This window comes from Talpa europaea (genome assembly GCF_964194135.1).
Source record: "Talpa europaea genome assembly, chromosome: 14".
NCBI classification, from domain to species: Eukaryota; Metazoa; Chordata; class Mammalia; order Eulipotyphla; family Talpidae; genus Talpa; species Talpa europaea.
The window spans coordinates 13,279,365-13,290,784 of NC_140082.1; the positions used below are offsets into that span (position 1 = coordinate 13,279,365).

Below are 11,420 nucleotides of genomic sequence, written 5' to 3' on the forward strand. Positions count from 1 at the left end.
AGATGAGCATCCACTTTTAAAAAGTTGATTCAGTCCCTCTCGTGATGTATACAGAACCAGATGACTAGAGGGCCAGTGACTTGTCCAAGGTTACACAGTGAGTCTGTGAAAGAGCTGATAACTGAATCCCAGATTTCCTGGCTCTCTTGCCTCTACCCCACATTTCCTGGCTATTGCTTGTTGGGAGATACCTCACCAACCCCACCCCTGCCTCTTCTTTGTTTTAGGGGGGGTGTTCTGGAGCCTGAGGGAACAGTGGAGATTAAGTTCCGAAAGAAAGACCTGATGAAGGCCATGAGAAGGATCGACCCAGTTTACAAGAAGCTCGTGGAACAGCTAGGTGAGAAGGTCCAAATAGTATCACCTCTCAGGGGTCAAATGAGACCAGCCTCTCCATCCTGGGGAGCTCCAGTGTGTTACAAATAAATGCATACCAAGGGCCTCCCCGGTGGCGCAGCGGTTGAGCGCTGGGTTGCGAAACTGCGCGCGGCCTCTGCGGCGCCGGTTCGATCCCCGGCTGCTCCCCGGCCACCAGAGGAGGGTCCCGCATGGCGTGCAGACCTCTCCTGCCGCCCGCTGCTCCCCTCAGCAGTGTACTTTGGTCCTTCTGCCTGCTCTGCTCCCCGCTCTGGCTCTGGTGAATTCTCTCACCCTCCCGCGCTTCTGACTGTACCCAGTGCATGTATGAACAAAACAAACAAACAAACCAGCAAACAAATAAATAAAGCATGCCTCTATAAAAAAAAAAAAATTTAAAAAAAAATACTTAAAAAAAAAATAAATAAAAAATAAATGCATACCAAGCAAACACAGCTGTAAGAACTGTGAGATATTTTAAACGTTCACCCCGTTAGCATTAAAATATTTATACAACAGTGAATTCCTCTCAGCACACACAAGGCATGACAATTGAGGTATTTAGGGCTGATAAGGAACTTCAAAATCTTGGTAGCAAAATGTCACTTTAGAGTTTCCAGAGATAAGTTTTTTTTTTATTTTATCAATTTTGAGGGATGGCTTTGTTTCACGATTATGACCTTAGATGTAATTCTCTTTAAATGTCCATATTAGGTAGCAAAGTCTTTGTTACTATATCATTCACTAGATTTATTACTATGTCTGTGGAGGGGATGGGTGGGTGGGTGTAGGTGTGCAATTTCTTTACCTCATTTGGTGTCAAGATAATGCCTGATTTCTCTGAATCTTTGATAGAAGGTTCCTAACTACAAATAGTGCATACAGGACCAAATAATATCTAGTCTTTAATATATATAGGACTATTCAAGCTATCTGCTTCCTCTTGGGTGAGCTTTGCTAGTTTGCGTATTTGAATGAATTTGTCTATCAGCACAACAGAGATTGCAAGTTCGGTTGAAGAGCCCTGCAATAAAGAGAGTCATGTGAAGTTTCTGGCTTCCAGTGCATATAAATATTGTGTTTACACTGTTGTGTAGTCTAAGCGCGCAGTAGCATTATGTGAATAAAAAGAACAACAATGCACAGACTTTAAATGAGGCACAGAGACAGAGTGAGCGTGTGCTGTTGGAAAGTGAAGCCTATCCCCTGTTCAAGGCAGGGCTGCCTCAAACCTTCAGTTTAAAAAAAAAAAAAAAAAAAGCAGTATCTGCCACACGCACTAAAATGAGGCACACTTATATTTGGTCTCAGTCTCCCTCATTATATTTCAAAATACGTATTGACAATAGTAACCGGTCGTCTACTGGCACAGGCGGGGGTCTAGCCAAAGGGGGAAGATTTAAAGTCGCATGTTGAATGCTGTCTTGCAACTGTGAGCACAGTTTCTTGCTGAAATTGCAGCTTGATTCAGGGGTACTATTAGAGTTGAAGCCGAGGCTGTCCTGAAAACTGTGCTTTGTGCCCCCTTTAAAAAAAAGCACCCCTACTTCCACCCTCGCAAAGGCCTGACCTGCTTGTATGCTGCCCGCAGGATCAGCATCATCATCGGAGCTCTCAGACATGGACCGCAAGGACCTGGAGGGCCGGGTGAAGGCCCGGGAGGAGCTGCTGCTGCCCATCTACCACCAGGTGGCGGTGCAGTTTGCCGACCTGCACGACACCCCAGGCCGGATGCTGGAGAAGGGTGTCATCTCTGTAAGTGCCTGCAGCTGCCCACCTGGGTGTGAATGACCCACCCTGAGGTCGCCAGGTTTCCAACAAGTGGGGGGATGTGGCCTCAGGATGGGTCGAATCAGCTGGGGAGCTTCAAAAGACCCCAGTGCCCTGGTGGCTCTCCAGACCAATTAAATCAGAATATCTGGGGTAAATGGCAGGCATCGGTGTTTTTTCACATCCCCAGGAGAGTCCTATAAGCAGGGAAGGTCGGGGACCAGCAGTCTAATCTCTGCATGTGTTTTTAACTGCTAGGGCAGATTTGGGAACCAGTATTCACCCACCACTGACCATTGCATCCCCACTCTATCAACCCTTCCCCCAAAAAGACACCCCACAGTCACCTACTCCCCCACTCCCACCCCTGCCTGTGTCCTGTGCTGCTTCCCAGTTGGCCTCAGCCTGCCTCAGCTGCCTCTGGCCAGCCAGTCCAGAGCCCTGGTGAATCCTGGCCCTGCCTCCCCTGGGCAGGTGCCCCCACCTCCCTGAACCACAGCTTCCTGGCTGTCAGATGGGATGATCACAAAGTCTATGTCCAGCAGAGGGCCACCCTGCTGGCCCTTCCCGAGGGACTCAGACTCAGACCTGGGTGTGTCCGCAGGACATCCTGGAGTGGAAGACAGCCCGCACCTTCCTGTACTGGCGCCTGCGCCGCCTCCTGCTAGAGGACCAGGTCAAGCAGGAGATCCTGCGGGTCAGCAGCGACCTGAGCCACGTGCACATCCAGTCCATGCTGCGTCGCTGGTTTGTGGAGACAGAGGGTGCCGTCAAGGTGGGCCCGGGACAGGGCGGGGGTGGGGGGCAGCAGGGACCGTGGGACAGGGTGCCAGCCCACCCAGCAGCGGGTCCCTCTCTGAAGCAGCGTCTGCCACTCCCCAGGCCTACCTGTGGGACAACAACCAGATGGTGGTGCAGTGGCTGGAGCAGCACTGGCAGGTGGAGGACGGCCTGCGCTCCGCCATCCACGAGAATATCAAGTACCTGAAGCGTGACTCTGTCCTCAAGACCATCCGCAGGTGAGTGGCTGCCCACCCGTGCCTACCCATCCGCTGGGCACCTCCAAGGCTGGGGCCAGGATAGGCCACCAGCTGCCTGACCCCAGAGTAGCTGCTGGATCCACTGCACCCCATGGTTCCCCGGCCTCGGCACAACCACAGGTGCTGAGGCGGCTGCTCCCCAGCATAGGGCCTGGGATGCTATGAGGAGGGTGTGGGATGGTTGTGATTCAGGATTCTTGCTGGCATATGTAGGGTGACTAGTCCAGGGTCACAGCGAGAGCATGTTTGGTAGGAAACCCACATTCTGAACTACTAGGCCTTGGGCTGCTGGGTCCCATTCTCTGCCAGTCTTTCTGGAGGATTTGCTTCCCCCTAGTCCCCTGGGGTCCCCTGTGAAGTAGGTAGTGGAGTACATCCCCCTTTGGAGGATGAAGCTGAGTTTCAGGGCAAGTGCCACGGCTCAGGTCACACAGCTCGTAACAGCTAGGTCAGCTGTTGCTCCTCCAGGCACCCCAGCCCCCAAGCCCCATTCCCTCCTGCCCCAGGGGTCTGTCCTTCGCATGGTGACCACGTTGGGAAGTGACATGGGAGCCCTGGGTTGTCCCTGCTCAGCCACGTGGCCCAGCCCTGCCCAGTAACTCCAGGCACTCACTGCCTGGGGCTCACTGAACTACATGACGGGAATGAATCCCCCCTCCTGCCCCTCCCCTGCAGCCTGATTCAAGAAAACCCTGACGTGGCCGTCGACTGCATGATGCACATGAGCCAGCACATCAGCCCGGCCGAGCGGGCCCAGGTGGCCCACCTCCTGTCCACCATGGATAACCCGGCCTCCACCTGACCCCAGCCCAGCCGCCTCTCCCAGGACCACAGGCTGATCCACCAACTACAGGCTCTCCCCAGGAATTTGGGGGTTTGCTTTAAAACAATCCTGGGCATTTCTGCAGGGCTGTGAGCCCAAAACTCACTCCTATCTCAATAAAAGGCTCAGGAGTGTCCCTTCCAAGCAGAAGTAGCCTCTGCTCCGTGTCAGAAAGTTCTCTTTGTTTTGTCTCTTGAGACAAAATTTTTGCTGCATCAATGAATTGAACCCAAACACCCCAGCTTCCTTTTGCTTTCTGGGACCTGGCAGGTGGGACCCAGGTGTTCTTTTAGGCTCCTTTTATATCAGATCATGGAATCTTTTATTTTTTTAATCTGAGACCAGCTCCTGGTATTAGCATCTTCTGTATCCCAGCAGAATAAGTATATGAAGGAAAGAAATGTAAAGACAAGACAGGAGAAAATCTATTTTTGTAACGATGCTTATTCCACTTCTATCAAGTTGCCCAGGAAAGAGTAGGGGTGATTTTATATTGAGAAGAAAATGGTATTTTGTTCCCCAAAGGGCACCTATGAGTCCCAGGCACTCCCCATTGGCCGGCCTTGCTTACTAGCAGACCTTTTTTTGAGCCGGGAAAGCAAAAGAGCTGTGTGGCCACTGCTCTGGGGCATTTGCCTGCCTGTCCCCTCCAGAAAGAACAAGGACTAGTCCCTCCCCAACTACAGGACTAGCCGGGACCCCTGGCCTGACCCCCTGGCCAGGGCCGGGAGGACAGAGGCCCTGGGAAGCCAGCTTGCTCACCAGTGTCACCACTGTGATTGCTGCCGCCCTCCTCGGACAGCCCCTGGAAGTCACTGTCACCCCCTCACCAGTTGCCATGAAGTCTCTGGCGGGATCAAGCCGGAGGGGGCAGAGCTTTTGGACCCCAAGCACTGGATCACAGGGACCACACCATTGCACAGGGGGGTCTCTGCACAGAGCCCGCAAGAACTGGGCTCTGAAGGCGGCGCAACACCCGGGCCCACGTTCGGTCTGGCCCATCGCTGTGCCCCAGGGTGTTGGCCAAGGAAGGAGTTGGCTACCCCCACTCCTGTGTTGGGCAGTTTGAGGAGAGCAAATGTTATGCCAACTTGGAGGCCAACGACCGGGGAAGCCCCACCGCGGGGTTGCCTGAGAATGTCTCCTCGTCTGCCACCAGCAGTGACGGCCCTGGAAGTGCAGGTGGTGCCGGGGCCGCGGAGGGCGGGAGCAGGACAAACTGTCCGTTGACCCCTCAAGGTGGGTGGACAGGATCCACATTGCTTTGGGAACTGAGTGTTTCCTGGGTGGGGGAGGCCCCCTTGGTTTTGAAGGGCGAGACAGTTTGATGACTAACTGCTCCCCAGGAATGGGGGCAGAGGAACCTACCAGGAAATATGTGGAATAAATTATTTTTTGAAGGAAGCACTTTGGCCTTGACTTATTACTGGGACCCGAAGAGGCAGGCTGCCTCCCTGGACCATTCCCTGGAGTTCTCATCTTCCCAAGCCAGCTCCCCTCGCAGGCGGACACAGCTCTGATTGGAGTATTATCCCCAAGGCTGCAGGTGGGGTGCAGAGTCTTTTCCCCTAGATTTCCAAAATGGACACGGGCTGCTATGGGTGGGTAGCCAAGGCCAAGCTCTGCCCATTGACAGTCAGCTGGAAGTAGCTTCCCTGTGCCACCAGCTTTCCTCTCTCTGGGGACTTGGCATATCCCTACTCTGGGGAGGACTGACTGTAGATGGAGGCCCACGTAGGCAGGGCAGGTGCAAGCGGAAGGCTCAAGATGGTGGTCCCTGGCTCCTTGCCATGCTGGCCTCACCCATGCAGCTCCCATGAGCCTTTGAGATGTGGCTCCGCTCTCATTTTTATAGATGAGAAAGCCTAGCTCAGAGAGGAGCTAACAGCTGAGCAGAGGTCACACAGCCAGGAAGTCTGACCTCACCCAGTCCACTGTGTATTCCTTCTTGCTTCCGGAACCCCTGTGTGGATTTTCTCCTGCAAGGTGAAAACACTGCCCCAAATGGGCTCCTTTTTTCCTTCCCTGGCTAATTCAGCCAAAGGGCATCACGAGGATACTCATGAACCCCAGTCCTCACATCATCATTGAAACCAATCCCTCACAGGATGGGTAGATTCTGGGGACTTCTAAAACCTCTGGATGAACCCTGTCTTCCTGCATGAAACCTCAGGCTTATCCACCTTATGAATGTGAGGTGCCCAAACCTGGCATTCTGTTTGACTCCTTCCAGCTTCTCTCCCTTTCCCCTGCACACACACTTTATTTCTGCCTCAGTTCGAAAAGCCAATGGATCTTTTTCCCTCCAGGGTCATTTTTGGGGTGACTTTTTGTTATGAAAAATTTCCAAACACCAAAAAGTTAATTCACAGAAAACTCCCAGCTACCCACACTTGGTGTCATCATGCATGCTTGCCTGCGTGTACAGCTGCTTCCCAGATTTTCTCTGTTCTCCAACAGTGGACTGTTCCCATTTGCTATGATTTGGTAGATTATTTTTGGGTCTGGGAACACTATTACCATTTATTTGGAAACATTTTTGAGCGCTCTCAAACTCCCCAAAAATAACCTACCAAATCATACCAAGTAGGAACAGTCCACTTTCATGGAGCAGGGGAAACCCATACCTCTTATCTGTCCATCTGTCCATCCAGCCCTCTCTCAAGCTGTCAATCCATCTTATTTTGACATGTGATTCCAGAACTTACCCCCACCCATCTCCTACCCAGTCTGTTATCATCACACACCAGCCAGACTGAACTATCCATTCATCTCTCACCTCTCGATGAGCACAGGCTATTCTGCCAGAACCATGCTGCCCCAGGCCTTTGCCTAGCTGACTCCTACACACCCCTCAAAGCACAGTTTACGGGTCTCCCTGGTGGCGCAGCGGTTGACCCCTGGGTTGCGAAGCTGCCCACAGCCTCTGCAGTGCCGGTTCGATCCCCGGCTGCCGGCGAGGGTCCCACATGGCGCTCAGACCTCTCCTGCCGCCCGCTGCTCCCCTCAGCTGTGTACTTCGTCAGTCTGCCTGTTCTGTTCTGGCTCTGGTGAATTCTCTCACCCTCCCGCACTTCTGACTGTACCCAGTGCTTGTATAAATAAATAAATAAATCTTAAAAAAAAAAGTGGAAACATAAAATATTTAAAAGAAAAACAAAAAAACACAGCTTAAATGGTTCGTCCTCTGGGCAACCTTCCCTGGCTGCCTCTGGTGGGTTGGAGGATGCCCCTCTGTGGTTCCATAGTCCCAGTGTTCCCCCCTTTTGTGCATATATACAGTCATAAGCACTTATATTCCTAGGGATCCCTCCATCCCTCTGGTTGCTGAGCCAAGCAGGGAGTTGGAGAGCAACCATCTGGCAGAGGAGGCCCCTTTCTGGAAGGTGAGGTGAGGGTCACTTCTAATGATGTTCTCTGCCTTATGAGGCACTAATGCTGTGGTATGTCTCCAGCCTTTTGCAGAAGACAAGCCAAGGGCCTAGGAGTAATTTTTAGGTTTTTTTATTATGGTAAAATATACATAAAATTGACCATTTTAACCATTGTGAAGTGTACAGTTCAACGGCATTAAGTGCATTTACAGTGAGCAGCTGTCACCACCATCTGCAGAGCATTTTCATCACCTCAAGCTGAAACTCTGGGCCCACGAAACATTCCCCATTTCTCCCTTTCATTAGCCCCTGATAACACCACCTACTCTCTGTCTCTATGGATTTGACTGCTCAAAGTAGCTCATGTAAGGGGAATAATAAGTGTTTGTCTTTCTGTGACAGGCATATTTCACTCAGGTTCTTAAGGTTCATACACGTAATAGCATGTGTCAGAATTTCCTTCCTTTGTAAGGCTGCATAATATTCCACTGTGTGGATATACTACTTTTTATTGATCCATTCATCTGTCAGTGGCACTTGGGTTGTGTCTACATTTTGATATTATGAGTAGTGCTGCTATGAACATGGGTGTACAGATATCTGTTGAAGTCCCTGCCGTACTAATTTTGGAAGTGGGTTTGCTGGGTCATATGGCATTTCTGTTTTGATTTTCAAGGAAGTTCTATAATGTCCACGGTGGCTGTGCCATTATACATCCCACCAACAGTACACAAGCATTCTGACTTTACATTCTTACCAACATTTGTTTTTATTTTATTCTTTTATAATAGCTAATGGGTGGAGCCTAGAAGTAACTTTAACTCAAAAGTCATTGAACATTTTGACTTGCATCCTTCCAACATGGTGGGTGATTCCTCCACCTCCACCTTGCCCGCCCTGCTGTTCCTGCCCTGGTGGCCAAGCCTTCCTCCTTTTGGCTTAGAAGTTGTCTGTGTTTCCACTGCCAGTTTGGCTTTTGTCCTGTTCCAGCTGGACTCGGGGCTGTGACTTGTGAGGTGGAAGTTCCAGCACGCATTCCCACAGGAAAAGCAGAGTTGGCATGACTTGCAGTGTCCACGGGAGGTGACCTCTGACCCCACCACCTCATCTCCTAATTCTGACCAGACCTTGTATTCCTTCCCCTAAACCTCCACCAACTGCTCTTCAGGAGCGAGGCTGGTGGTGTCTAGCATAGAAGGAGCACCCGCAGATCAACAGTGAATCCCAGCTGTGTAAACTCAGGGAATTTTTGCTCCTCTTTAAACCAGCAGGCTTTAGAGGGTGTGAGCCAGGCCCTCTAAAGTTGAGAAAAGATGGCAGGAAGACACGGTGACACTGGAGTCCTTTGTTGCAGGGTAAACGAAGTTGATCAGGCTTTTACGCCATTGGCCTCTGTGGCTATCGCCTGTGGCCTTGATCCTGTTCCTGTGGAGGGCACGTGTGCCTGGCTCTAGACACCTGAGCGTGGGTGTGTGCGCATGTGCGAGTGTGCACACCTGCGCCTAGAAGTCAGGGATATTAGCGGCGGCGATACTCAGGGATGGCGCGGTTAGGAGAGGACGAACGACGCCAGAGAAAGCCCGGGGAAAAGAGTTTCACAGGGGGCTGAAGGTATTATCTTCCTGCTGGCTTGTTTCCCCTGCTTACCGTTAAAACCTGTGAAAATGATGCCAAGGGCGCCAAAATTCTTCAAATCTCCAGAACCGACGATGAACCTACCCGGCCTGGGATGGTTGCAAACATGTGTCCACCCCGACTCGCCACAGGTAAGCTGCTCAGCCTCTCGGAGCCGTGGTTTTTGGTGAAATGGGAATGTTTGTTTTCCAGTGTGGCTGTGACAGTGACCACACATTTAATACATTTTAAGGCAACAAAATATTATAGCGCCAGAGGTCAGGAGTCCTAAATGGGCCTCTCTGGGCTAAAGTTAAGGTGTTGGCAGGGCTGTGGCCCTTGGGGGAGCCCCATTCCATCTTCAGAGCCGACGCTAACCTCCCTGCACCCCTCTTCCTGTGATTACATTGGGCCCACCTGGCTCACCCAGGCGACTCTCGCTCTCCAAGGGCAGCTGATGAGCAAACTTCGTTCCACCCGTAGACTTCTCACCCCTCGCCAGGAATCTAACGTGGTCCCAGGTGCCGCGGTTGCGCATGGTCTGCAGTGGTGGCTGCGCTTTGCCTGCAGTCAGGAGGTAACAGCTCTCCCCTGGGGGGCAAGGGGACGGTGAGTGAGTCCAGGCCGGGTGGGTGCAGTGGAGGACGCCCCTATGCCCGCTGGCCAGTGTGGTCACTGTTTTTGCTGTTAGTACGTGGCTGACTTCTTGTGGGGAGGGAAGAAAAGCTGCCTCCACCCCCGTGAGCTCTGAGCCTCAGTTTCTCATCTGGGTATTGGGACCCTCACACTGTGTGGGATGTTGTGCTGTTTCGGGGAGATGCCGCCTCCCAAGTGTGGCACTCGAGGCCGCTCCCGGCAGGTGCTGAAATGGTGGTGGCCAGCCTTTCTGTGCCTCAGCTGCCCAGCTCCAGAGAGAGCCTCAGCAAAGACCCCAGTCCTCTGCTCTCCCTCTGGTGACACATGGGCCACGCGGGGAGTCTCTGGTAGGGTCATACCCCAAGTGTGTGACCCCGGTGTCTTTGCCCTGACTGTGCAAGGAATGGCATCAGCCTCAAGCAGGGCCTCCCCAGCCCTCTCCACATGCTCACCCAGGAGGGGGCACCCTCAGGTGATGCACATTGACTGTGACCAACATGACTGCGTCACTTGTCCCCCAACACTAACCAATCAGTGGGAGCTGGGATGCCCTAGTTGGCCAGGCCTGGGTCACCAGGCCACCCTGGAGCCAAGTCCAGAAGGAGGGTGATGGAGACAGGACTGCTGAGGGCTGCGCAGCCTCTGCTGCCCGCCTACTGCTCTCACCGAGTGGGGCAGTCCAGCCCCAGCCACTGCCCTGCGACCCTGCCCCTCCTTACTAATCATCACACACCCCCAAATGCTGTCTCCTGAGTGAGGCTGCAGGCCACTTCTGGGTGGTTTACGAGTCAGTCTCCTAGTTAATGTACTCTGTTGTGGCTATCTTGGCTGGAGGGCTATCTAGCCCTCCGAGCCTCTGTTTCTTCCTTTGCACAATGGGTGTAATAAGGAATCTGCCTGCCTGCTGGGGCTATAAAGCGTGAAGGAGCTAATCTATGGGAGCGATGAGCACAGAGCCTGCTGCAGAGGGTGGTCTCCTTCTGCGTCACCACCTCCCCTGAGCCCCAGGGAGGCACCAGGGGGCAGCGCTGCTGAGCTCCAGCCCCAGGCTCTGGCACACACAGACCCAGTCCTGCCTCCTCTGTTGACCAGGATCCCAACCAACCTCTCTGAGCCTCTGCTTTCTGAGCAGCAAACAGGGTTCACATCCCTGCCTGTAATAACGACTGTCAGTTCACGCCTCCCCGGGCCTCAGGGCTGCCATTCCACCTTTATTGACAGAAGAGTCACTCAACATGGGGCTAACATGGTCTTGGGGTCGTCTGAACACGGGGTCCTTGTTAACCACCACTCATCAGGGTTCATGTCAAACAAAGCAGTGGAGCAGTGCTGGTCAGATGGCAGCGCCGCTCTCTCTAAAGATGGTGGAGGCTTGGCGGAAAGTTCCAGAACTGGGAACGACTTAGAGAAGGTCCTTCAGGACAGGACTGAACACTTGACCTCTCAGGTGCCTGGCTGACCTGTTGATTAATTGGAAAATTCTGGCTCTGGAGTTGAGGTGCTCCCAGACACAGGAGCCAAACCTCCAGTTGGTCAGGAGGGGACGGTTGGGACAGTGGCTGCACTGCCTCATACCCGGGACCCCTAGGTACCTTCTCTTCTCCCAGGCCCCTCCCCTGGCTCCCCTCTAGCCCAGTGTCTATAGAACCCGGTACTTGGAAAGTCAGCAAGAGCAACAAGAGGGAAAATAGAAACAAGTTGTTCTAGGCCATGAAGCAGGCAAACGGGCCCTCAGACATTGCGCATTTGCAGCATCTCAGCCCACTCGCTATGCGGGCTCGTTTGCTTCTCTCCATCAGGGATGGC

The 11,420-nt window shown here is 52.8% G+C and overlaps 1 protein-coding gene across 2 annotated transcripts in view; it reads left to right on the forward strand.

Annotated features, from left to right (window-relative positions):
* ACACB (acetyl-CoA carboxylase beta) overlaps positions 1 to 3,969 on the forward strand; it is a gene marked incomplete at both ends in the record, with an annotated part of 76,370 nt that extends 72,401 nt beyond the window's left edge. The window contains 5 exons of one of the 2 annotated variants that reach the window (XM_084253860.1): positions 228 to 340; positions 1,949 to 2,112; positions 2,732 to 2,902; positions 3,010 to 3,146; positions 3,843 to 3,969. In XM_084253860.1, coding sequence (XP_084109986.1) covers positions 228 to 340; positions 1,949 to 2,112; positions 2,732 to 2,902; positions 3,010 to 3,146; positions 3,843 to 3,969 — 712 coding nt within the window. The remainder of the gene's footprint in view (positions 1 to 227; positions 341 to 1,948; positions 2,113 to 2,731; positions 2,903 to 3,009; positions 3,147 to 3,842) is intronic. The other variant, XM_084253861.1, reaches the window with a different exon arrangement.
* Between the last annotated feature and the right edge of the window lie 7,451 nt (positions 3,970 to 11,420).